This window comes from Lynx canadensis, chromosome E1, assembly GCF_007474595.2.
Source record: "Lynx canadensis isolate LIC74 chromosome E1, mLynCan4.pri.v2, whole genome shotgun sequence".
Lineage (NCBI taxonomy): Eukaryota > Metazoa > Chordata > Mammalia > Carnivora > Felidae > Lynx > Lynx canadensis.
In genome coordinates, this window is record NC_044316.2 from 11226675 (window position 1) to 11253224 (window position 26550).

The 26550-nt window shown below is 53.9% G+C and overlaps 1 protein-coding gene across 3 annotated transcripts in view; it reads left to right on the plus strand.

Annotated features, from left to right (window-relative positions):
* The window catches only part of TOM1L2 (target of myb1 like 2 membrane trafficking protein), a 120908-nt gene that overhangs the window by 82209 nt on the left and 12149 nt on the right, over positions 1-26550 (plus strand). For 2 of the 3 annotated variants that reach the window (XM_030297050.2, XM_030297049.2), the window contains exons 5-12: positions 2983-3117; positions 4587-4745; positions 7418-7534; positions 17086-17219; positions 19476-19524; positions 20324-20447; positions 22252-22369; positions 23357-23432. In XM_030297050.2, the coding sequence (XP_030152910.1) occupies positions 2983-3117; positions 4587-4745; positions 7418-7534; positions 17086-17219; positions 19476-19524; positions 20324-20447; positions 22252-22369; positions 23357-23432 (912 nt within the window). Of the gene's footprint in view, positions 1-2982; positions 3118-4586; positions 4746-7417; positions 7535-17085; positions 17220-19475; positions 19525-20323; positions 20448-22251; positions 22370-23356; positions 23433-25829; positions 25896-26550 lie in introns of all 3 variants that reach the window. The other variant, XM_030297048.2, reaches the window with a different exon arrangement.

Here is a 26550-nt window from a genome sequence, read left to right on the forward strand (position 1 = left end):
TGTAAATGAGCAGTCGTTCATTGATCTGAAAGTTGATGATTTAAAACTGTGTTAAAATTTGAGGGATTTAGAAGCAAGTCGGGTACGGTTTGTGTTGGTATAAGGCCTCTGTCTGGGGTCTGGTGTACAATCCCAAGGAGCGAAGGAGAGAGAAGCATGAAATTCCCCTTTCTCTCCTTCCCAGACCTTCCCCTGGGTCTTTCGACCCCCTAACATTGTAGGCATAGGCCCGAAAAGGGAGAATTCCATAAAGAGCAGTGAGGTGGTCACTCTGTTGTTAGCCAGCCCGCCCCTGTGACAGGGACCCCTCAGAGAGCCAGCACTGCCGTGTCACTTTGCTTTCCTATAGGGCAGCCTGCCAGCCCCACCCCTGTGGCTCCTTGGCTTTAGGTTGGGGACCCAGAGTAGACCAGACTTCCTGAGGTTTTCCACCTCTCCCCTAGAGCAGAGTCTGAAATCTCAGCAGGGTCAATCGTGTAGAGAGGCTCCTGTGTTGTCACTGTCACCTCAGAATGTGGACAGCCTCTCTGGCCATCTTCCTGTGTTCTCTGATGGAGCTTGGTAACTGTGAGTACGAAATTCAATCTGACTTGACAAATGACGTCTGACTGCCTTCTCTGCAAGGGCGAGACTCGGTGTGTGCCTTCAAACGTCTGACCTAGTGGAGAGAAGACAGGAGCACAGGTATTTGGGCATTGTCCCCGGAAGATGAGAGAGGCATGTAGCGTCTCTGGGTTTCTCCTGGTTCTGTGTTTCCACCTACGACTCCTCCTTTAAAGGTGCCCCTGCCCTGTTCCCTGTTGGCATCAGAATCTTGTTCAGGAGAGAATGCTGCCAGGAACGTATGTGCTGTTAGTAGCCACCTCAGCCACACTGCACAGGGGTCTCATACAGGGGTTGAAACAGTGGCAGGTGGGAAGCGAGTAGCTTAGCCAAGACTGCTTGGTTGCAGATAACAAATTCTAATTCCAGCTGGCCTAGGCAAAGAGGAGAGTCTGTCAGGACAAGGTAGGGCTTCCCAGAACCCTGGGTGTGACTGGACCTGGGAAGGGACAGGAGGGATCAGAAAAGCCCGCCAGTCCTCTCGTCTGCACCTCTAAGCACACTGGTCTCAACGTCCCACGTATAAGCTAGCTCTTGCTCCCTGGTCCCCGCTGGGCACATGGCTGCCCACATCTAGAGTGGACAGTGTCACCTACCCAAGAAGAGCAGCCCAGCTCTCCCCAAGCCCGGGGCCTAGCTCCTGGGTGGAGGGGAAGCTGACTGGCCCAACTTGGGGTGTGTGTTTCCCTCTTGGTGCCACAGAATACATAGTACTGGAGAAAGGGGGCCTGTTGAGTCGCCGTCTGGGCAGGTGCCCCAAGAACTGTCCCCCGTCTGGAGAGCACAGTGATGGTTCTTTAATTTCCATTCTTCCTATCTTGGTGTTGGCTGAGGTGGAGAACAAGATAACTGACAAGCCATCCCCTGGAACTGTTGGTCCTCCCGTTGAAATCGAGGCAGGAAGTGGCAGCAGGAAGGACCATCATGCTTTTTTCTCCCTGGCCTCCCACCACAGACTGTAAACCTAGCCTTAGACCCTAAACGAACACGCTAGCTGCATTTTGAAGCTAGAGTCGCAGGACTCAGCTGGATTTTGAATCAGGTGGCAGCAGCCAAAGCAGCTGGTGGAGAATGGGGCTCCGGGGCACTCCCTGGGCGGGGGGCAGGCCTCAGGGGTGCTGCTCTCCAGCTGGTGCTCCGATGGGCCTCCGCAGGCACCATGGGCCCCCCTCAGAATCCAGGAGGAAGTGTCGGCCGAGAGGGGCCGTCCTCAAGCAGGCATTAAATCCCTGAGTGTGCACATTCGATAAATGGATCAAGGAAGCCAGGCTGACAGTAATGTTTGTGGTGAGATGTATCAGTCGTAATGAGCAAGGCTTTTTGGAAACTGACCTTTTAACTTCAAGTGGGTCTGGTGGTTAGAGATAGAGTTTCTGGGGCTGCCTCAGGATTGGTTGGAACGCAGTGCTAGAGCCAGGGAGGCAGGGAAATGCTTGTGACAACAGCAGAATTGGCAACGGAACCGTGGGCGCGAGACGCCACGCCACCTCTTCTGGGTACGTATAGGGTGACAGGACCGTTTTGAAGAGCTGGGCTTCGTTTTGGGGGAGCCCTTTGGAGATGCTTTTTTTTCTTTTTTTTTTTTTTTTTTGATCCTGTAACTTCCAAAGAACCAAACATTTCAATTCTTTTTTGAGTGTCATGAATCAATGATCAGTGTCTACTGGGATGTTCGTTCTTTGCTCTCTGTGTTGTGTTTTCAGCGAAGGGGCTCTTGTGGCCGTGCTTTCCAATGGCTTCTCCGATGTGGGCACGTGGGCGCTGCCACGGTGGGCAGCTCCGGGCTCTCCCTCCCCTGAGCCTCTGCCACCTCCCCTTTCCGGCCAGGCGAGGTGGTCTCCGCTTTTGCACTCTCTGATCCACTGAGGAGACCTTGCATTAGCCTTTATTTCCGCCACACATCAATTTCTCCTTTCCTTTCTGCTCAATTTGCCTACGGTTCCTGCCTCCGCCCACGGGAGCTCTGCCGAGCAGAGCCGAGGCACTCCGGTCCTGATGGCATCCCGCGGGCACGGCAGCGAGGCAGCCTCCGCACGCCCTTCAACTAAGCATCGCCAGGAATTGATTTCCCGGCGATTAGGGAAATGCCTGCATTTTAGGATGCGCCACAGTGCTTAGGTGTTATTTCTCCGCATCTTCTCCAAGGAAATGCTACACGCTGAATTAAGTTTTTGTGTTTTTGTTCATGCTCAACAGCACCATTGCAAACCCGGATTTCGCCAGCCCCGTCGTGGCAGCGCTGGCGGGGGGCGCGGGGGCAGAGTGGGTTTGGCCAGCATGATTGGCATTTGAGGGTCGGAGGGCACTGGCCTCTGAGAGAGGACCTGGGCTGCCCTTGGTGAGAAATGCTTCCTGACAGGCCCTCTTTTATCCTCCCAGGCGTGGGCTGATGCCTTTCGAAGCAGTCCTGACCTCACCGGCGTTGTGCATATATACGAGGAGCTGAAGAGGAAAGGGGTCGAGTTTCCCATGGCAGACTTGGACGCTCTGTCTCCCATACACACACCACAGCGGGTAAGCTTCCAGCTGGCGTTTTCTAGAAAGACCTATTGCAGAACGGGCAGGCCACTGCCACCACCCTTCTGCTGCTCCGTTTGAATTATTCAGCTTGTCATCACGCGTTCTTAAAGCTCGAGGGCATTTCTTTTTAATAACAAGGGGAATGCAGGAGTGAGACGGCTGGTTGACTGGTGATTAAGTGGCAGCAGTGTCTTCCCCCACCCCCGCTCCCAGTTCTCATCTGACTGTGCAAGGAGGATATAACAGAGGGATCAGTTCCGAGATTTTCCTGGAAATGGCTGCTTGGGTGGAGCCAGCCTGTGAGGGCCCATCCCATGAGGGTCACTAGCACCCGCTTTTCCGAGGGCCCAGGAATCTCCCTTTGGGAGTGCCGGAGCACCTCCGTGTCCACGGCAGTGCAGAGGAGCTGGTGACGTCACTGATCGTGGGGCAGAGGGCAGCTTTCAGTTTTTTAGACTGTACAAGCCAAATAGATCTAAATTTTATTTTGAACTGAGTGTTCGGTGTCAATCCAGACATGCTTGAATTCCTCCAGCCTTGGAATTCAAAGCCCAGAGAAGGCCTCCTCCCACTGAAGCCTCTTACAACGTGAGGCAGCTCTGTGCTTCAGAATGAGAAGCACGCAGGTGATGGTGACCGTTCATCCTGGGAAGCGAGTACCTCTACTGGCTGGGAATCAGCGCCTGGCCCCCGGGGGGGGGGGGGAGCCAGGAAGCTCCAGGATCTGGGAGAGAGGCGCCTTGTGCCAGCACACACACTCTGCCTCACTGGCCTCATCTGCCCATCTCCAAAATGGGGACAAGGAGTCCAGAGTGCCTGTGCAGGTCTCTTCTGTGAACACAGTTAACGTTGAGGCTTTCTGAGATGCTCAAAAGGGAAAGCATAAGGAATTCTACTTTGCAAAGCTTTGTTCTCATTATGATCCCTCCAAACCACTTACCATGCCTTGTGGAATAAACGTAACCTGTTTTATTTTTCTAATAATGATACAGAACAGCGTTGTTTTGTGCCTATAATTACAAAGAACATTCGGTAAATTGCATAATTGCTATTTATATTAGTCTACTTGTAAAGGCCAAAATATAATCTTCTGGTACCAGATAGGGATGTGTGATTAGCAAAACTTCATAGCAGCCCCCCTCCACTCGGATTCTGGGGGGCCCTAATAACGGGAACCCTGACCAGAGCTCTCATGGAGTGCCCTTGGCGCTGCCTTTCTGAGTTGCTTGGTTTGTCTGGGAGGTAAGTAGAGGGAAGAGCCCTTGGTACCCCCCATTTGTGGACGGAGAGACTGGGTGCAGAAGGGGCAGGGATTCCCCGAGCCTCACAGGTGAGCCGTAGAGCCAGGCCCGCTGCCTCCCTGCAGGTGGCTGTGGCGGGAGGGGCTGCCGGGGCGGGTAGGCGCCGGGCCCAGCTGCACGGACAGCCCCGGTGAACAGAGGACTTTGTTGTTGCCGTGCCAGAGCGTCCCCGAAGTGGATCCGGCCGCGACCATGCCCAGGCCCCAGTCGCAGCAGAGGACGAGTGCCAGCTCCTATTCCTCGCCTCCTCCTGCTCCCTACTCCGCTCCGCAGGCCCCGGCTTTGAGCGTGACTGGCCCCATCACGGCCAATTCAGAACAGGTACTTGCACACTTCCAGGCCATAGGCAAGTCGGCCGACTGTCCTTGCTCGCCCTTCCTGGAGATGTATGGATGCTTTCCCTGACCAGGCATTGTGCTAGTGTCCGCGACCCACAGACGGAAGGGAGGGCCCACCGTGCAGTGGGGAGATGGGTGCAGAGGCTGCGTGGACGGTGTGGCGGTGCGGTTGCGGGAGCAGGAGCTGAGAGTTAGTGCTACCTGGAGGGCAGCCCCGGGAGCCGATGCTGCTGAGGCTCTCGAAGCCGGAGCGGGGCTTGTCTGACAAGGCATGCGCCGGAGGCGTGGAGGAGCGGGGCGCTCGAGGGAGCAGCAGGTGCAGGATCGGAGAGACAGAGGGTGAGGCCAGCGCACAGCCATGGAGTTGCGTTGTGAACAGCCTCGTGAGTCACGCGGAGCGGTTTGGATTGATCCTGTAAGAGGCGTCAGCCATCAGAGGCCGGTGACCCGCTCAGCAAGGTGCCGTGAGGCCGAGGCCGGGATGAGGAAGGCCCTTAGGAAGCATTCTTCCTGCCTTTATTCCACACCCTGCCCACCTTCCCTGAGTTATTTCCTGAGAGGCCAATGCCATTGAAATCCCAACCTGGATTTTTTTAGACACGTCGTGGAGACTAGTATTTAGATGAATCTGTAGAATTGCCATTCAGTAAAATTTGAGAACTGATCAGACTTGAAAAAAGAAAATCCATTCCAGTGTCTGTGACAACGTCATTATTTACGGAAGCCCACGTAGACAGAGGGGTCAAGTGATGAGGCGTGGTTAACCGAAGTGTTGTGCCAGGGTTGCTCACGTTTCCCTTCTCTGGCGGCCCCGAGGAGGCGAGCAGGAGGAGGTGAGCTGGAGGTCAGGCGGGCCTGGACTTGAGTCCCCACTCTGCTCCTCACTGTGAGGCTTCGGCTGGGTCACTTTGACCTCCGTCGACTGTTAGTAGAACGGGGCGGTGGTTCTTCCTCTTACCCACCCCCAGAGTAGGCATGAGCTTGTCGGGCAGCTGGATGGGGCGGCCTCGTGATAGTCCCCCCGAGTGCCGCGTGCCCTTTTGAGGAGAGGAGGTCGAAACCCACAGCTAAAACACGGACTGTACAATAACGTGCTATTCTGTTCACACCATTCTGCCCTTTCTCGCTACTCACAGTGGCCAGGACCTGTCCCCAGAAGGGAAGCCCTGGGGAAGAGGGTCCCTGGCGGCAGGCTCTGCTGCTACGGGCAAAACTGTGTCCCTTTCTGCCCAGAGGGAAGTCTGACATGTCTGGAGTTGGATGGTCACTGAGACCCTCCACTGACTCTTTGTCGGTTGCGTGGGAGCTTGGGAAGAGCCCTGCCAGCAGCCAGAACAGTCTGGAGAAGGGGGAGAGTGGAAGAGCGGCCTGGCTTTGAGGACCCTTCTGATCCCATGTGGTGTCTGTCGCATTCCTGAGCTTCCAGGGTCAGAAAGCTCTTCTGGCTAAGACTGGGGAGGACTTCGCCCACTGGGCGGAACCGGAGGGAAGAAGAGCCTCCAGGGATCTCACCCAGTGCTCTCATTGACCATTTGTCCATTTTCCATCCAGTACATATTTATCGAAGTCTCCTGTCGCTATCCCTGTGCTCGGAGTGCAGACCTCAACTCAGCAGAGTCCCTGTCCCCAGGAGGTCAGCCAGGACAGGGGCGGGGGTCTGCGGTAGGAGGTGCGCTGCTTGGTTCTGCCTCAGGGAGGGCAGGGGAGAGTCAGAAAAGGCTTCAGTGAGGAGAGAAGGTGTCATTTGAATTAGGTCAAAGCGCAGTTAAGAGCCATAGCAAATCCAGTTCTCTGGATGTTTTAGTGGAAAAGGGATCGATACTGGGTGCCTGTGGGCCAGCACCTTGCAGGGTTTCACTTGGGTTACTCACAGCAGCCCTGTGAGGCCGTCGTTTTCACCTTTGCATAGCTGAGGAACTGAGGCTCAGATTAATACCTGTCCTTTACAGTGTCCCTACTGCAAGAAAGAGGGCCCAGGCCCAGGCCTTGGGGAGCTCTGTTGGATGGGAAGGTCAGGTAGTTTTCAAAGGGACCTTCGTAGGGAGCTGACTTGCAAGGGGGTGTCCCCTGGAGTCTTCTTTTGGTCCCTCTCCCTCATTCTTGCCACACTGGGAAAGTGCAGCTAATGCCAGCCAGCCTCTCAGAGGACCATAGTGCTTAGATTGTGCACTCCTCGGGCCAGAGTCTGTAACGAGGGGGTTCCTTATGAGGACCCCAGTCCTGAAGAGCCCTTGGGGATCACACACTCCACCACTTTCACTGGCAAGACATAGGGACGGAGGCCTGGGGAGATTAATGCCCCACTCAGAGTCTTGCTGTGGGAGGGCTGAGCCACAAGCCAGCTCAGTCCACACTGGACCCGGCGCTCTTTCCCTGTACAGCGCTGCCTCAGTGTCACAGCAGCGTCACCCGTGACAAACTCTTGGTTAACCAAGGGCCCCGTGGGGGTGGCCTCACTCCCGCATTCGCTTCTCCCTTAGAGCTGCCATCGCCCTCACACCCAGACCAGAGTGAGTTAAGAAGCCGCCTTCTGCCCAACACATGCAGAGGAGTGACCTACATGTCACAGTGAATGGGACTGTCACCAGACAGGTTCAGGTTGACTGACCTCTCCTTCCTGCTTTCCTCCCCACTCCCACCTCCCCGGCCTAACAGATTGCCAGGCTTCGGAGTGAACTGGACGTCGTTCGAGGAAACACAAAAGTCATGTCTGAGATGTTAACAGAGATGGTCCCCGGGCAGGAGGATTCGTCCGATCTGGAGTTGCTGCAGGTGAGGGGGGGCCTCGTCTTGTGGAAGGTCTGGACCTGCGGAAGCGGCAGTGAGGCAGGAGGGGAGCCCGGGGGGACTGTCGTGGGAAGGGACATGTAGGCTCACACTCAGCGTCATGCTTCCTGGCAGCAATCAGATGCCAGCACCAGGCTCTCCTTTTTATTTGCCTTCATAACATTTTTTGCCCTGATAATAAATTGCCGACTGTAGAACACGTGCCCCTCAAAAGATGAAGGAAGTATCAGGAAGAAGATAACTCATTTTCTTTGATTCCAGCATCCACAAGTAACCCCTGTCGATGTTTTGATGCATTTTTTTCACGTTTGTTTTCATTTCAGGTGTAGTTGAGATCCTATTATGTGCCCCGTTTTGTGTATTGCTTTACTTCCTCAACATTATGTCGTAAACATTTGTGACAGGACCTCCTCAACCTTTCCTACACGAGGGAGCCCTTCTAGCCACACTTTATCCCCCAGAGACTCCTGAGACTGAAATTAAATAGAAGCTCCTTTTCTTTTACTGAATACTGAGGATTCTGGGCTGGGGTCGCCAACATTATCGTTCCTGAGGACCCGTTGCTAACTGGCCTCCTCGCCCCCTGGACGCCGAGTGGGTCTGGGGGCATGACAGAGAGGGGTCCAGTAGCAGAGCCAGCCTGCAGGGCCGCCCTCAGACTAGTGTCTGAGCCAGCCAGATCCAAAGCTAGTGACCAGATCTCCACCACACCCATCTCAGACGACTCTGGCACTTGTAGAAAATGGCACCCGCACTGCCCTTAGAAGCAGTGACCTTCTGGAGGGGTGGAGAAAGGGTGCCATAAACTGCAGGTGCCAGGATCTTTTCAGCGGGAGGCAAGATGCTTGAGTAAACAGGTCAGGAGCCAGACTGGCTTGGCGAGCTGGCAGGAGTGCCTCACGACGTGCCTGCTTCTGCTGTTCTTGTCTGGCGCTCAGAGTCGTCAGTCTTGGCCCCCCAGGCGCCGTACCTCCCACCCTGCTGCTGGCACACAGCTCGCAGCCTATGAAGGCCCGGCTCTGATGGCCCTGCCTTTCAGCAGTGTGCACAGCGAAAGTGACCTGGTCCCAGGCAGCCTCTTGTTGTGCCTGCTTCCTCCTGGGAAGCCGTCGGCTCCTAAGGAGGTGAGGTGAGGGTGGGTGAAGGCCTGTTCTGGGGCTGACACGGAGCAAAGCAGAGGTACATGGAGTGTGGTCTCTGCTCTGGAGGACCTCCCAGCCTGGTGCAGGAGGCAGACAGGAAACAGCTCCTCTCCACGAAGCCGTGACATCGGGTTGCTCTTGAAGCCGAACCGAGTACTCTCAGCCGGCCCGAACGAGGAGCCCTGAGCGGCCTCTCGCAGACCTCACCCCTGACACCTGCAGCAGACCAGGTTGGCCTGTTTGGCAGGTCCAGCTTTCCACTGCAGGGGACCCAGTGTCCCCTTAATGCGTCACTGACCTCCATTCCCAGCCTGCAGGGGGAGTTCTTCCAGGCACTGGGATCTGAGAGCAGTCCAGAAACAATTGAGAAACTGAGAGGGCCTCTTGAGGCAGCGTTGTGCTGTGTCAGCGTCCGAATTCCTGCTGACAGGGGGTTTGCAGTGGACAGAGCTGAGCTCCTGGCAGCAGGGGGTGGGCCGAACAAAGCCAGCATGCTTCCAGACAGCCATAGCAGACCCAGACAGCAAGCATACTCCGTGCGTGCGTGCGTGCGTGTGTGTGTGTGTGTGTGTGTGTGTGTTTAAACAAGCCCATCAGCCAAGACAAACAGAACCTAATCTCCTGGCATCAGCTCACAGTTTTCAAAAATAGGTTGCTTCCCATGACGTTTTCCTTCCCTCTGTTTTGTTCCAACTCCAAGCCTACCAGCCCTCCCTGCTATCGTATAAATCAAACAGAGAAGGAACGACTCCGGGTGCCAGTGGGAGGCTGGCCTTCCAACACGGGAGATTCAGGAGTTGGGCAGCTCTGTGTGAACAGCCACGGCTCTCCTTGCCACTGGCCTCGCTCCTCAGTCATTCTTGACATCTTCCCTCTTCTTCTTCCTGGGACGGTTGGAGCCAGCTGGGCAGGGGCTCCCAAAGGCCAGGGCTACCCCAGACAGCGAGACTGCCACGTGGGAAAATGCCACCATCTGCTTGGAAAGTGATGGGATTGGAATGTGCCCCCGAGGACCCCTCAGTTGAGCTGGAGGGCAGCCAGATTGCTCAGGGTAGAAGCTGTCCAGAGCTCACAGTGCTGGCCAGGGCCATGGAAATAAACCCATTTGTCACCACCCCAAATGTTCACGCCAACAGAAGCTGCTCCCGATTGGAGTGTAAGCTGCTGGGTCGGAGGAGATGCAAAGAGAGGAAATCGTAGGTGTCGGTCCCGGGACGCATCGGTGTGGCGACCATAACCACGGGCGGGAACGTCCCAGTTGCTTCCTGTGCCTAGCAGAGCATTTTCAGGTGTGGCCTTGAGCAGAGCCACAGCGAACCTCAGCAGGAGAGCCATTTGCTTCAAGGGAAGCGGAGGCCACTCCTCATGCTGTGCTGTCAGCGTAGCCGGAGACCCTGAGGGAAACTGAGGCAGGGTGCCCAGAGGGAACACTGTGCCGTGTGGGATCCTCCACTCCCTGAGCTGGGAGAGTCGTCCTGGGCAGTCCGGCTCCACACATGTGCTCGGATTCCACCTACAGCGTGTTGCCTGGTGTCCCTGCCTCATCTTTCTTAACATCTTCTTGACACGACAGGCTGTTCACGTGAGCCCATAGAAGCACTTGGTTTCCAAACGCACGTCCTAGTTAGACTTTGGGAAGCGCCGCGGCGAGGCAGAAAGAGCCACCGGGTTCACATCCAGGCCCTCCCGCTGACAGGCTGGGCGATACTGGGCCAGTCGCCTACCCCTCAGGGCCCAGAGTGATCACACTCAGCTTAGAAGGGTAGGAATCGTCCATTTGAGGTGGCGCACAGGCCCATCATACGCAAGTTGGAGCCCCCGTGATTACCATCGGCACCCCCTTCTATACAGCGAGCTAAAGTCTGTCTCCCTGTAGCTGCTACCCTGGTCTGTCATGTTTGATGACAGAACAAAACAAAGTCTTCTTTGGCAAGGTGGGTCCTTAAATGTTTGAGGACTGCCATAAGCCCTTCCATGGCCCAGTCTCTGTGTGGGACAAACGTGGCTGTTGGCCGCCCACCTCGTAGATGACCTGTCAATTCTCAGCAGGAGTCGGATGCTGTAAATGGAGAGCGTTTCCATCAACACAAAACCTTCCATCTCTTTCTCATATGGCCGGTAAGCCAGGTCTTCCCCCATCCTGTGTGTGGGCACTTGGGTCCGGGCCTGAAATTTGAGACTGCGTCTGTGTCTGCTAGAGTTCACGTCCTTAGCCGCAGCCCGTGAGTCCAGTGTTTGAAATCTTTAAAAGATCCCGAGGCTGTCATTCGGTATTCTCTGTCTCTCCCAAATTAGCCTCTTGAGCTTTGTCTTCAAATAGTAATAACTTTTAATTAATCCAGTGATGCCAAAATTGGGCATTCCTACGTGGCCATCCGTCAGATAATAAAAGAAGCCCTCCTCCACATTGTTTCTTCAAGTAGCAGATGGTATATCCCCTCTTGCGTCTTGCATCATTTCAGCAAAAACCAGGATGTCCAGGACCATTTTCTCTAGAGAAATCTAGTTTATTCTACATGTTTAGCTTCATTATCCCCCTTCTCTTCAACAAAGAGTTTCTCCTCCTTCCTCCCCCCTTCCTTTGCAGCTATAGAAAAGAGATCTTCAGGACCTTGTTCCGTGCTCCTTAGAACTTGGAGAGGGTTCAGAGGAAATCCATAAAGATGATTAAAAGATTGTTTTATGAGGTGGGGATGAGAATGTCCCTTGAAGAAAAGATAAAGGCATTGGGATTAATTAGACAGAAAGAGGATATTTTAATACGTTCTGATCGATGGAGGGCTTTTGCACAAAGAACACTGACCAGCTGTTCTCCTCCTCTGTTGAGAAGCCGAAATCTTCAACACATAGGAAATTCCTGTCCTGGCTGTTGCACAGTGGGAAGGACGACCTGGGCAAGACTTCCGGCCAGAAGAAAGTCACTCCGTTTGGTTGGTTTAGAGATGGAGGTAGGCAGAGGAAGGTCTCCCCAACTGCGCCTGCCCTGGGTCTGGCTGCGTGTGACCCCATGAAGGTCATGCAGGCGGCCAGCTGGTGGTTGGTGGCAGAAATCTCAACATTCTGGTTCTTCTCTCCCCTTTGATCTCTGTCTTTTTTCTCACTATTTATTTTAAGACGATGGGAGCGCCGGGGTGGCTCAGTCACTTAAGCATCCTACTTTGGCCCGTGTCTTGATCTCGTGATTTCTGAGTTTGAGCCCTGCGTCGGCTCTCTGCTGTCAGGGAGGAGCCCTCTTGGGATCCTCTGTCTCCCTGTGTCTGTGCCCCTGCTCCGTTCTTGTGCTCGCTCTCTCCCTTTCAAAAATAAACAAACATTAAAAAAAAAAAAAATGATGATGACCTACGGTCACATTCAGTGCTGGCTGGCTCATTCAGTGGAGATTGCAACTCTTCGTCTTGGGGTTGTGAAGTTCGAGCCCCACGTTGGGTGTGGAGATTCTTTAAAATTAAACAAACAGAAAAGGTGGTAACTTTTTTTTTTTTAATTTTTTTTCAACGTTTTTTATTTATTTTTGGGACAGAGAGAGACAGAGCATGAACGGGGGAGGGGCAGAGAGAGAGGGAGACACAGAATCGGAAACAGGCTCCAGGCTCCGAGCCATCAGCCCAGAGCCTGACGCGGGGCTCGAACTCACGGACCATGAGATCGTGACCTGGCTGAAGTCGGACGCTCAACCGACTGCGCCACCCAGGCGCCCCGAAAAGGTGGTAACTTAAAAACTTGAAGGAAGGGGATGGTAAAACTTTCTCTGTGCAGAGACCCTTGGACATCCTTGATTTAGAAGCTCCAGGCCAGACTCTCTGGGCCAGTTTAAGCAAAGCTCTTTGGGAGGTGCCTGAGGACCTCTCCGGGGTTGGGCCACAGAGGCTTTGCCCGTGGGGTGGGTCGGGGGCCATCTCACTCCCCACGCCAGCTGGAGGCTGTGGGAGCAAGGCAGCAGGTGCAAGCTCAGAGCAGGTGTTTCTGGTTCCTGCAGTTCACGAGATCACACATTCTCTGCCCTCGGGTCTCATTCTTCCCAAGAGCTGAGTCGTAATGTTAGAGCCAGGAGAGGTCTCAGAAATCATCTAGCACTTTCCAAATGCTTCTGTAAAGTAATGGAACCCTTTTCTCCACCAGTAAAATTCTCCAGAGAACTGCAGTGTTTATTTATTTTGAGGGACAGCATGTGAGAAAGCACGAGCGGGGGATGAGCAGAGAGCGAAGGGGGGAGAGAGAGAATCCCAAGCAGGCTCCTGCCATGTCAGGGCAGACCCGGACTCGGGGCTCGATTCCGTGAACGTGAGGTCACGACCTGAGCAGAAACCAAGAGTTGGATACTTAACCGACTGAACCACTCAGACGCTCTTGTACTGTTTAAAATAGATAAAAGCTGCCGTGGGGTGGGGTGTCCCAAAACCCCATGCCGTGGAGGCACTTTAGTGGCACTCTGCAGAGCTTCAGCACTTCGCTGACCCCCTTTTCCTTCCCCGGAGAGAAACCGTTCCAGAGGGTGCTGGAGACTCAGAGAGCTGATCTAGTCAGTCATGACTGCTTGCTGCCTGCCACTTGGTTCCCAGCACACGGGAGGGCCTGGGCTCCGTGGGGGAGACTGAATCCAGCCCTGCCCTTTTTCATCTAGTGGTTCTGTGCTTTGGGCATCTGGAGCCATGTTACTGAGACGCTCCCTGCCATCTTCTGAGGGATCTGGTTTGGTTCTCCGTGGGTTCCGGTAGACCATCCTTGAGGGCTGCTCTGCGTTCTGAGGCTTCCAGTGGTTAGGGTGGGGGTAAGGGCTGGTCTTCACTTATTTGAGGCTCTGATGGAGGGGCTCTGGCGACCTGGGGCCGCAGCCCCGAGTAGAGGTATGTCCAGAGTGCTGTGGAAGTTTTTAGAAGGTTGGGGTTGGGGGGAGTCTCCAGAAAAGATTGAGCTCCTTTGGCTCCTCAGAGATTTTTGGCAAACACCTTGAGTGCTGGTCTCCTCTATACCAGGCACGCCGTCACCCAGGGAGAGGGAGTGACAGGGTGGCCCAGGAAGGGGTCCTGGCAGACAGCAGAGAGGCAGGCGCTGCGCCTCTTTGCTCTGTCCACTGCCCGGCCTCCTGTGTCCCCGGGCTCCGTCTCTCCCACTCCTCCATTCCCATGCTCTTTGGCTGGTCTCTGGCGTGTCTTCCAAAGCGCTGGGCAGGATCTGCTACCCGAGAATGGCCAAGCATCTTTTTTCTTTTGGTTGACGGGGGCTGGTCTTTTAAAGTTCATCTAAATCCGAGTTTCCTTCTTGGCCCTAAGCAGGTGCTCCTTGAACTCTAACAGTGTATTAGAAATACTACAATCATTTATACCGTTCACGTCAGCCCTGCCTCCTGGAATCCTTCATGCGACCTACTGTGATGGCTTCTTTCATAAGTGCCTCTGTGGGCTTTCGTTTCGTTTTGTTTTGTTTTATGTTGATGGCCTGGCTTCATTTTAGCCCTCACTCATGAGCATACTTTGTGTCTGTAATTTGGGTTTCCACTGGGCCTTTGGCTTTGACTGTTCCTGTGGTGACTGGATTTGACCTGTGAGTGTCCACCAGCATCCATGGCAGTTAGTGTGACAGTCCATCACTCGAGTTCTGGAAAGGCTCCAAGTCCCAGGCCAGTTCCTGAGTGCCCCTCTCCTGGCCGGCCTGGGGATACGAGCCATTCACAATGGTAGAGAGTGGCCATTTTGTGGTATTTCACTCTTTACTGGACATAATGTCTTGTGCAGTTCATTTTTGGTATTTGCCTCTTGTTATTCAGACACATGGCTGTATGTTTATAAATGCTTACTACTGGGTCACTGGGGCCTGGGATGAGTCCTGGAGAGGGAAAATTAGATTCTAGGTGAAGGAGAATTCCCCATTCTCTGAGTGGAGAGAGTGCTAGGTAGAAGGCTAAGCTGATGTGGATAACTGAGTGAGGACAGTGATGGGGAGCTGGTGGTTTGCATGCACCGAGGACTCAGAGCACCGTAGAGTCCAGGCCCCCATCCTTCTTCCTCCAACCTCAGCCTGCTTCTGACCTCCCCTCCTCTGCATCTCCTGCTGGTGGGAATGCCACTCCCTGCCTGGGCTGATCTGGCCAGGGCTCAGCTGGCACCGGAAGTACCAGCTCGGGGGTAGGGAGAGAGGAGTTTTGACTATCCTGTGATTTGCTGGGAGCCTCCTATTTCCAGGATGATCCTGCCTTCTCCCAAACAAAGAATGGGGGTCTTAGGAGAACCAAGAGTGGGAATCTGTTCATAGAAAAAATTAGAAGGTCTAGACACTGGGCTTGCTGTCCCTAGAACCAAGAGAAGCATTAGCATTCTAACTCCACAGGGGGCCAGCAACTGGGTAGACCCATGACCAAGGCAGTGTTTCCATAACCAGAGAGACTGGGCGCAACAAGCCAGAGAATCTCCAGATGAAGCTGTTTTTCTGCTGGTAAACACCAGACTAGTTTGTACCCAGCTGTCCAAATCTAGATACCTTCTGTCTTGGAAATTACAGCTGGAGCGGGGTGATTCTGGGCTGACCCACGTGGGCTGAGCTGCTTTCCTCAGCTGCCTCCGCTCTTGGGGAAGCAGCCCCCGCAGGCCGAGCAGCCAAGGGAGGGGTGACAGCAGAAGCCGTGTCCAGGCCTGGTGTCTGGCTGGTCATGGTCTACTTATTCTGTGATGGACAGGTCCGTCGAAGTCCCGACCTTGCTCTTACCTGCAGGATCAAGCCTAGGACACGCATCCCCCTTCAGTGGTGAAGCAAGAATGTGTGTGTGAATGTGTGTAAGGGAGCACTGTTTCGGTGCCTTGGACCGAGTGTGGACAGAAGGAATGCAACTTGCCTTCAGTAATTCTCCCTGGAGCATTTAGGGAGTAGCTCCTATGTGTCAGTCACGGGTACTGGAGAAACGGGGACAAAGGATGCCGTCTCTGCCCTCAAGAAGCTTCAGCGTAGAGTGTAGAGCGTGAGGCAGACCAGGAGCCCGGTCATAACGCCCCATGTGCAGTGAGCACAGTGTTACAGGGCGCCATTGGGTGCCTGGATTCCCTGCTTTGCGTTTGGCCATCTCTGTGGTCCACTCGGCAGATAATTCCTAGGCCTTTTCCCTGCGTGTAGCTCCGCACAGGGCATGAGGGGGAATAAATGGTGGCACCTCCCTCATGGAGTTCATGGTCTAGTGGGAGGAGAAACCTAGTTCTAGCCAAGCTCTGGACAAAATACAGAGCTGAACAGAGATCGTGTGTGTGCAGTGAGTAGAGCAGTGACTTCTACCAGAAACATTTCAAAAGGAGGTGGTTTTGAGGCCGAGCTGTGAGAAGGAAGGACCTCTGCCCCTGCCCTCAGCCCCTTCATTCACTGGGTCATCCATCAGCTGCCTCCTGCGTCTAGGTGGGCAGGGACAACCTGTCCCCTGCTTCTCCCCCATTGGGACTTGGAGCTTTTGCCCTTAGGCTCTTCCTGTACTCAGGGATGCTGCAGGGCCAGTCTGGGATACAGGATGGCAAGGAGCCCTGGCAGGTAGGTGAGGGAGCTCCACAGGCAAGTTTCAACGAGAGCCTGAGTCAGGCTGCCATCTGGAGCAGGAAAAGCCTTCGGTAGCCAGGCTATAAAGTGGTAAGGGTCTGTCTTCAGAGGGATAGTCTTTCCAGGGGTAGAGAGGGCCCCAGTGGTGACTGGGAGTTCATGAGAGTCATCAGCTGGGAAGAAACATCAGAGCTTGCTGAGCTCAGACCTCAGCGAAATGTCAGACGCGCCACCGAAATACACCTGGTGTGGTCGTGCTGCCGGGAGTGTAAAATGAACTGATCTCTTTTTTTGGAGGGTCTTCTGCCAGTACCGGTCTGTGTTCTAAAGGACCACGCCCTTTCACCCAGAAATTCCGCTTCTAGTAGCTTGTCCTGTGGAAGCACTGGCACAGATGCAGGAGCACGTGTGTGTGCGCGAATGTTCCTTGGCGCTGTGTTTGGGCCGGCCAAAAAGAGGCCTCAGCCTGAATGCCCAGCAGTTGGGGGGGAAAGGGGGGGTGTATTATAATACACGAAGGGACGAGGCCGGCTGTACAAAGCCGTGGGAAAAAAGGTTGTCGAGAGTATTTTGCTGAAGAGAAAAAGCAAGCTGCAAAGAATCCTGTTCTAAGATGTAAGGAACGGTCTGCGCAAACACGTACCGATGTACGTATGACGGCTAGCTGTGGACGCTTGTCCGTCTATTGAACAAGAGCTTACTTCCCCTGCGGTGACAGGAGGCAGAGAGGAGCCTTCCACTTTGCATCCCACCCACGTCCAGCTTTCTGGACAAGCGTGCACTCTTTTTGTGACTTTTAAGAATTGGCGCACATTTTCCCAAAGGAAATGGAATGTGACCAAAAGCGTCCCCAGCAGGCTAGCCAGAGGCGCGTGTGTTCCCTAGGAGCTGAACAGGACCTGCCGGGCCATGCAGCAGCGCATCGTGGAACTCATCTCCCGCGTGTCCAACGAGGAGGTCACCGAGGAGCTGCTGCACGTCAACGATGACCTCAACAACGTCTTCCTCCGCTACGAGAGGTGGGGGTTAGGGCCCTTCTTCTCCCTGGGAAAGGCTGGTGCCCTGGCAGAGGGATTTCTTTCCTCAACAATGGAGAGAGGGGGAGGGAGAGATTAGAGTTGGAAAACGGTCATCAGAGTTGCTAATGTGTTCCCCGGCTGACTGGGAAAATGCTTCTCGGTTCTCCTGGGAACCGGGCCGGCTGGGCGGAAGGTGACGTGGGGAATTCGGCTCTGCCCTTTGCAAGCCTCAGGCCGCCCAGCCTTCCCCAGTACCCCCAGCCCCTGGAGGGTGGGGAGGGCAGGGCCCGAGAGCTTCGCACCTGCTCCTTTGAAGATCCTTTGAGTTTGAAAAGGATTAAGGGGGAGCGGGGGGGATTCTCTACTAAGGAAAAAAGATTTCCTCTTTCCCATCTTTAAAAAAAGAAGAAAAAGATTTTTCCCTCCCTTTGCAAATGTCAGTGTGTCTAGAGTGTTCCAAAGAAGGCAGGGTGTAAGTGCCGGATGCTGCTGCTTAGGGAAACACACACACACACACACACACACACACACACACACTCACATGCGTACATACACGTTCATTTGAGTTCTTTCTGCAGCCAAATCATTTTTGGATTCGAGGTAACCAACTTGAAAATTCTTTTCCTTTTCCAAAGCCTCCCCCGGGAGCAGCAGTTGTCAATAGGAGGTAATGGCAGGTACAGCTCCCATATCATCACTCCGGTGCCTGTACCTTGGGCTTCCCCCCAGTGAAGGCACCAGAAAGCACCTTGACCAGGCCAACCCTCTCCTAAGTCTGAGGCCCTCGGAGTCATGGGGCCCTGGCATCAGAGTCAGTGTGACAGATAAACTTGCATCTAGGGGACTTCGAGGGTGATTTTGCTCTGGGTGTCCCAGCCCTGGGCCTTGTCTCAGCTTTGACTCTGATAGTAGGGATGGGGGGGGGGGGTGGTCCTTTGTCCATCTGACAGACAAAGAAAGCCTGGACACACCAGGAGCCTCGTGTGTCTGTTGGAGATGAGGAGCAGATCTGGGGTGCCTCAACTCCCAGCCCGAGACCCCTCAGTTTTGTCATGTGGTTCTGGTTTCTGTACTTTTAATGGGCGTGGCCTTTCACCTGTTAAACCCATTTCAGCCCCTCCTAGGATAGGAAGACGGGCTAAATTGGGCATTTTCCCGAGTCTACCATGCCCAGTCTGACCACAAATTCAGAAGCAAAGCCTGGGCCAGCAGCCCTGAGGTACCATTCTGGCTTGAGACCTTTTGATAAGACTAATTGTCCCTCGAAGATGGTGGGGGAAAGGTACCCCAGGATTAGAAACTTTTCAGATGGGTTGATACTCCCCTTCTCCTTATAGGCCATGGCTCGTAAAAACACACAAGTCTTTCTTGAGACCACAGTGGATACACATCGCCTAACCAGATGGTCCTTCCTGGGGATCACTGGTCACCAGGCACAGACCCCGGCCAGTGGGGAGACCTATGTGGAAGGACAGCAGATCTCCATAAACCCTGCTGTCTCTAGCCTCTGGCTGGAGAAAGTCTCTTAGCTACTGCTTTGCCCATGACGTTTCGGAACTCTTAAGTGCAAGGGCAGCCTACACACGTGCCTCACAATTGCTCTTGTGTTCCCACCTGGTGTGAGAGCGACTTGGGTATGCCACAGGAGAGGCTCACTGTGGTCGCTCCAAGCTGAGTCCCATCCTCAGCTACTGGCGAGTCTTCTGGCCCTGCCAGGGGCCTGTGCTTGTCTTCCTCCTCTGGCTGTCTGCCCTGTGTGCGCCCCGCCCCCTTTCCACCAGCAAGCTGAGCTGGGGGCATTTTAGCGACACAGGCTAATCACTCCTAGCGAGGCTCTGTGAAATAGGGAGGGGGCTGCGCGTCTCTCCTGGCTTTGCAGATAGACCTCTGAGCGCCCCCCAGGTAAAGTGGTTGGCCCAGCCACCCCCTCTAGGGGCAAGAGGGGCACTCTGGGCCCAGGATGTGAGGGGACAGCTGGGAAAGCTTTTGGTCCCCTGGATGTGCCAACCAGCACCTTCGTCCCTCCCCTCAGCCGGCTTGTGGGTGAGCCTGGAGGCTGGTTCTCCTCCAGGGCAGCGCCCCCTACGGAGGAAGGCGTGGTGAAGTTGTGTGTGGGGAGATCCACTTTCCCTGGTCCCCAGGTGGCCCCGATTGGTCTCCTTTCCTGGAGGCTCTGTCCCCAGGAGCTCTTCACGGGACCAGGGAGCATCACTGTGCCACGTCACGCCCCTTACTCTGCTTTCCCTTCCCCGTTAGGTTCGAACGATACAGGTCAGGCCGGTCAGTTCAAAATGCCAGTAACGGAGTAAGTATTCCTTCAGAATTCTCTCATCTCCAGAGGCTGGGAGGCCTATCTCCATTCTGTCTCACCTTTGGTTTTTCTAATTGGGACTTCAATATTTGAGCAATTAGGGGCGCCTGGCTGGCTCCGTCTGTAGAGCGTGCGACTCTTGATCTCGGGGTCGTGAGTTCAAGCACCACATTGGGGGTAGAGTTTACTTAAAAAAGAAAAAAAGAGCAAGTTCAGGGCGCCTGGGTGGTTCTGTTGGTTAAGCGTCTGACTTTGGCTTGGGTTACGATCTCGCGGTTCATGAGTTCGAGCCCTGCATCTAGGTCTGTGCTGGCAGTTTGGAGCCTGCTTGGGATTCTTTCTCTCTCTCCCTGTCTCCTTCTCTCTGCCCCTCCCCCCCCCCATTTGTGTGTGTGCCCTTTTTTTCTCTCTCTCTCAATACATAAATAAGCTTCAGGAAAAAAAAGTACAGAGCAAGCTCTGGTTGGTGGGATACTGAGGAAGAGCTAACAGGCACATTCCTGGCAGGAGGGTGGCAAAGAAGCCCCAAGTTACAGCTCTTGGGACAGTGACTGTCCTGGTGGCTGGTTCAGCCCTGCCTCCTTTGGTGGGGGGAGGAGCCAATGCAGAGCTCACTAACAGCCAGGCCCACCACGGACCCTTGAAGTTCCCTGAAACCCAGGTGAGGGAGACTGCCTTGTTCCTGTATTGGGGAAACGTCGATGCTTTTCCTCGGGGACCATGCACGATGCCTGCTGGCTTTGGAGCCCAGCACCAGGGCTCCGAGGCTCACCGCTGTCTTATGCTCTGGCAGGTACTGAACGAAGTGACCGAAGACAACTTAATAGACCTGGGGCCGGGGTCTCCAGCTGTGGTGAGCCCAATGGTGGGGAACACGGCACCCCCATCTTCTCTCTCCTCCCAGCTTGCAGGCTTGGGTAAGTGTCTCATAGGGACAAAGAGGGTCTCCTTTGCAGGCCACTTCGTAATTGTGAGTCTGGGCTGAGGGTCCATTTCTCTCTCTCTGTTGGAAGTCCCAGAGAGAGCATTTTGAGGAATCCGTGGGAAAGTGTATTCCTGAGGCCTGGCCAATTGTACCATTTTTAGTTCATGACTCTTGTCCCTAAACTTAAAAGTTTAAACCTGTGTTGGAAAGAAGGGGTGGAGGGAGTTCCAAGGAACAGGGAGTTGTTTGCTTTAAAAGAAAGGTAGCTGCTGTGTTTTATCTGGAATATTCCATGTGGTTAAAGTGATTGTCTTCTCAATGTAAATTAGGCCAAGGATGGCAAATAGGTTTTAGCTCATTGGCTACTTGGGACACAGGTCTAAGAAGGATGCTGAAGCCACATCAGAGCTTGGAAGATGAGTCTGTAGTTGATTGGTAATGTCTGCCACAGACTTGGAAGTAGGAAGCGATGACACTGATACATTTGCTCTCCTTGAACTAACATCAGCCTAAAGTGCTCCACTGCCTGAAACCTAAAACAAAAGAAACTCACCACTTTTCCGCTTCTCTGTTTGAAAGTGTGTATATGATTCTAGATGCTGCAAATATGCTGGATGATACGAATCTATAACAAAATGACAGTATTGAAATAATAATGCATGGCCCTTGCAAAATTCTGTCTTGCTTTTTTCTGTTTCCTTTTTTTTTCTTAGTATTTCTCTTTATACGTTTATTCCATTTCAGTCAAACAGGGTTTTTATTTAGTGGCCTGTCAGTTACTATAATCCTGGCTTCTCGGCATCTCCTATATTTGTAGCTACTGTTTTTCTTTCGGAACAGATTTCTCTGCCTTGAATCCATCCAGCATATGGCCACCATATTTAAAATCCAAAATTCAAACTGAATTCTGCTGTCTTCCTTCTTTTCTTTTTTTGAATGTTTGTTTATTTTTGAGAGAGGGAGAGAGAGAGAGGGAGACAGGATCAGAAGGAGGCTCTGCACTGAGAGCAGAGAGTCTGATGCGGGGCTCGAAATCACGAACTGTGAGATCATGACCTGAGCTAAAGTTGGACACGTAACTGATGAGCCACCCAGGTGCCCTAGCTGCCTTCCTTCTAGCGTTCAGTCTCTGTCCACAAGCATTTTTCATTTCACACACCCTGGACTTCAGGTTCTGTACCTTGGTACTTACCTTTCCCCCTTCTCCCTGCAGCAGAGGCCACTTGGCCTTCAAGCCCCACTGTTGGGTCAGTTTTGAGTCTTTTCCAGTGTCTCAAGCTAGGTACTGGTATTGTCTGGCTGGCTCCCACCTACTCATTGCGCTCCTTTAGGCCGAGGACCATGTCAAATTCAGTTTGGTGCACGCAGGAGCTGGCTCTGAACGTGGTGGGTGCCTGCAAAATATTTGTCCAGTAAATACATGACCCAGGCCCTTAGATATCCTGACAGAGTTAGTGAGGCACGCACTGGTCAGAGAATTGTGGGAAATCTGCAGGGGTACTGGCCCTGGGCCCCTCCCCACTGCCAGCAGTCTCGCTTCCATTCATGAGGACTCTTTGCCCACCTTGAGTAGCCTGGGGGCGGGTGAGGGTCAGTGGCTTTTCTGTCCCCCATCTGGGTCCCACCGTGGCTCCTCCTGCATGTGGTGGGCTGGGAGTGCAGAGGAGAGGCCTATGTTCCCCCTGCCTGACCCAGAACTCTAACCTGCCCACTGGCTTCCTAACTTGGGGATCCTTCATTAAGCCCACGGGCCACATTTTATTCTCACCCTACCCTCCTTTGTTTTGTTGCCGCAGACTTGGGGACAGAGAGCGTCAGTGGCACCCTCAGTTCACTCCAGCAGTGTAATCCCCGTGATGGCTTTGACATGTTTGCCCAGACGAGAGGGAATTCCTTGGCCGAGCAACGCAAGACGTATGTGGGGACCGTTTCAGTGGCTCTCGGAAGGTATTGGGGGAGGATTGATCCAGGCCTGGTCACAGGCCAACACAAAGACGCCTTTTATTTACCAGATCCAGGACTGCCAAGAACGTTGAAATATGGCTGCGAAGACTTGGCAATAGGCACAGATTTTGAATGAACACCACCCCCCCCCCCAACCCCCACCTCCCCGCCTCGGGGTTGATTGTAGTCGGATCTCTCCCATCCGCAAGAGAGTGCTCCTCATTCTCTCTGCTCCCTGTGCTGCTGCTGAAGAGGAACTAGGAGCTAGGAGGGTGCAGCCGGGCAGGGCCTAGCAGCATGGTTTTCCTGCCCGAGTGTGTGGGCAGAGGCTTCCCTGACGGCAGCTCTGGCCAGGATAAGCCATATGAAACTGGGGAAATTGATCCTAAAATAGACACCCTCCCCCGCATCTCAGGGAGGCATAGACACATGCTTGGAGCTTCTTGTTCAGCCTTAAGGCAGGCAGGTGCTTTCCTGGAGCCCAGCACCTCAGCTTTCTGAGTCCCATGCTCAGGCATCAACAAGTTGACCAGAAACCCAAGGCCGCCATGCACCTCTCACCAGCACAAGTTGCTTTTAACAGCAAAAGAGGTCAGAATGCAGAGGGAGAGAACCTCCACGGTCAGTGACAGACCCCAATCCCAGACCGTGAGACCACCTTCCTTGTCAGATGCTACCGAGGCTGCCGCTTCTGAAATAGTATTACTTGCAGCGTCAGGGCACTTCTGACGTCCCGTCACTGGGCTTTAGAGATGCCCTGGTATTGTTACTTGAGAGGAACAACGAGGTGTATGGTGTCCCAGACCCCAGAGGAAATGAGGGGCTGAGCCAGTGCTGGGACCGTAGCCTCCGCCCGAAGGCCAAGTCTGCGGGAAACTAGAAAGTGATTATAGGTCACCGCCCCGTCCCCTGGGACCACTGGGGTGGGTACTGACTGCTTGTGCTGCTTGTCTCCAGGGTAACCTACGAGGACCCCCAGGCTGTTGGAGGACTCGCTTCTGCACTAGACAGTCGGAAACAGAGCTCCGAAGTGGTAGGTCTTTCACCCTGTTTACCTGCCCAGAGTCCTCCGGAGGGAAAGTCGGGCAGCGTCGTAAAGCTGGCGGGGTAATGAAGCAGAAGCTGGGTTGCGTGGAGGGCAGGGCACACTGGGGGAGACGGGCGTGAGAGCACTGTGCTGCCTCATTGCGTCCTCACTCCAGCCCGTGGGTGATGCCCACCCAGTCAGCTTTCCCACGAAGCCCAGAGCAGACGGGCCCAGAGAAGGGACAGCACGCTCTGGGCACCGAGTGTGGATGGCAAGTGGGGGTCCGTCCTAGGAGGTCCAGCTCCACAGCCCCTTGTCTTCCTACCTTGATGGCCCTGAGCTCTCAGGGCGCAGGTCTCCTACACCCAGATAGGGCCTCTTCCCAAATGTTACACAGCCCTGGGGGTGGGCAGTGCTCCGACAAAATAACGGCCCTTACAAGGAAGGGAAATGCTCACCTGAGCCACATCTCTGCTGATCATTTGTAGTTGGCCTAGAGAAGCAGTACCAACCCACTAGAAGGCAGCTGATGGGCAGGATTTGTCTGGGGATCTGGGGCTGGAGGAGGGAGGAGCAGTGGGTGGAGGCCAGGAGGGTGCTCTGGGCAGCTCCGTGTCTGGAAGGAGCACGGCTAAAGGCAGAGGTGCTTGGAAGTGGAGGGTGGTGCTTGTTTGAGCCCCAGATGGCAGCTGTGGATTCTGTACGATTTCAGGTCACTGCAGGGGAAAGGATTTGTGTCTTAATGCTTCTCATGAGATCGTACCCCTTTTCGCCTAGGAATGCGTGTGACTGTGTGTGAATGAGCGTCTGTTTGCAGGGACGGGGAGGGGGAGAGCTGTGGGGATAAGGGCCCCGGAACGGCTGGACCTCTTGTCAGGGTCCCCCAGCTGGGTTCGAAAGGAGCAGTGCTCATCTGCCCACTGGACGGGGAGGTTTGCTTCAGAACAACGGTTCTTGGGCTCCTGCAGCCCCTGTCCAAATGGGCCCAGGCAGGCAGCAGTCTGCAGCCTGGTTTCTGGAAGAAGGTTCACCCTGGGGAAGGGACTTGTCCCTCTCTTCTGGCTCAGCCAACTGGGTGTGAGGGGTGTGCGGCCCTCTGCACTGGCCACTAGGGGGCACAGAAGAGCCAGCCCAACTGCCTCGGGTCTCAGCACCCTGCCTTTCCACCCCTGGGACCTGGACTCCCCAAATCTGCGTAGTGGTTGTGGCTCCATTTCTCCCATTACTTAGAATGTGTCCCCCCGAACCGAGAGAGGGTGTTAGGAGGGCCCACCACCGGGCTGAGGCCACCAGCACACTGCCAGGTGAGGACATTTCCTCCTGGCCCACCCTGACCTGGCCTGTAGCTCTGTCCCTCAGCCAGGCCAACTTGGTTTGCTTCCCACTCCGTCCCCAGGGCCTGCCCCCATCCGTGCCAGGGTGTGCCACCTCTGCTGTTCTTAGTGCTTAGGCCTGGATCCAAGCTCAGGAGATGTGGCCAGCCTCCCGCCCTTCACCCTTTGGGCGTGTGGCTTGGCCCATCTCCCTGTTTTCAAAGATCTTGATGACTCCAGCATGTTTTCCACCTGATGGCAGGCAGATTACTTTCATGTTTACTGCTCGATGAGGGGAAGCAGGGCTTGTGGTGCCTGTGTGCCTGTGTCCATCTGTGTGAGTATATGTATATCCCTGTCTGTGTGTATCTGTGTGCGCGTCTGTGTCTTCGTATATGTGTGTGCGCACACCCTCACTCACATGCATCTCGAGGCCAGTATTTCAGGTCATGATGTTCCATATCCTAAACCGTACCGACCTGGATACGAGAACTGGGCCAAAGGAGAAATTAAGAACACAGTGAAGGGGAGAAAATTGTATAGCCACACCTCCACAGTGCAATCCAATCAGAAGTCTTAACTTTAAATACCTTTGTGACTTCAAAAAGAGCAGTATGCCCAAATTCAGTGTTCAAGTTAAGAGTTTGGAAAAAGAATACCCAAGGAACTGAGAAGGAGGAAAAAAAAAAAAAAAGCAGAAATAACTTAGAAAAAAAAAGGAGAAATGATTTGGTAAAAGCTGGCTCTTTGAAAAGTTGACCCTTTGCCAATTCCGAGAGCCCTAATCAGGAGAAGCGGCCGTGGCCAGCCTTCTGTGACCTCGTGGAGATTTTCCCAGTGTGTGGGAATAGTTGGCATGAGTTTATGTTACCCTGTTGGGATTTTTGGTTACTAAACTTCTCTTCTCTTTTCCAGAAAGGTAAGGGGGACATGCTGGAGGGGGGCGGGGGCAATGGGTCACATCTCCTTACGTGACAAAAGATCAACTCTCAACAGTGACTTTTCCATTTCCATGATATATACTGTTGCTTTCTTTATCCTGGGTCTTGCTGTGACTTTTCTTTCTGGGACTTTTCTGTCCTCGGCCCAGAAGAGAGGTAAAGGTGGGGACTCTGACCTGGAGCCCATAGACAGCTGGCTCATAACCCAAGGAATGGTGAGAGGTCACCAGCTGAGCCGAGCCCCCTGTCTACCCCAGCGCTTACCTGTGTCACCTGCTGAGCCCTTGTGAGTCAGACAGTACAAGGCCATTCTCTCCTAATGACTGGATGCCAAATTTCCCCCTGCCAAAATGTCTTCTTGTGTTTGTACAATCTCCTTAAGCCACAGACTTTCAGTCCTAGAAACGCCTCTGGTTTTCTGCTAAGGTCCGTGCCCCTGGGCCTTAAGGGTCTGGGACATTTGTGGAAGTGAGGGGAGGGCCCTCTCCCTCCTTTTACTGTCTCTGGAGCTCTCGGCAGTATTCGCTTTTCCAGGATGAGCACAAGTTACTGTGGCTTTTGCTTATTGTTAGGAGGGGACATTTCTAAGAGAACAGACTCAAAAGCACCTGATCAATTGGAGAAGCCCCCTCCAGCCCCTAGATCTGGCAGTCCTAGGCTGATGGGTTTTTATAATGGAGTAAATGTGTGCCCACTACGTCCCCCAGAAGAATTTGAGACATCTTAAACACACAAACACAATAGAACAGAATAAAAAGAAGACAAAGCCAGGGGAGTTGAATATCATCAACACAGTTCTCATCAAGTAGAGCTTTTCTGCCACAGAGACCCGAGTGGGCCTCTCCTGCCTCATCTGATCAGGTAGGTGGC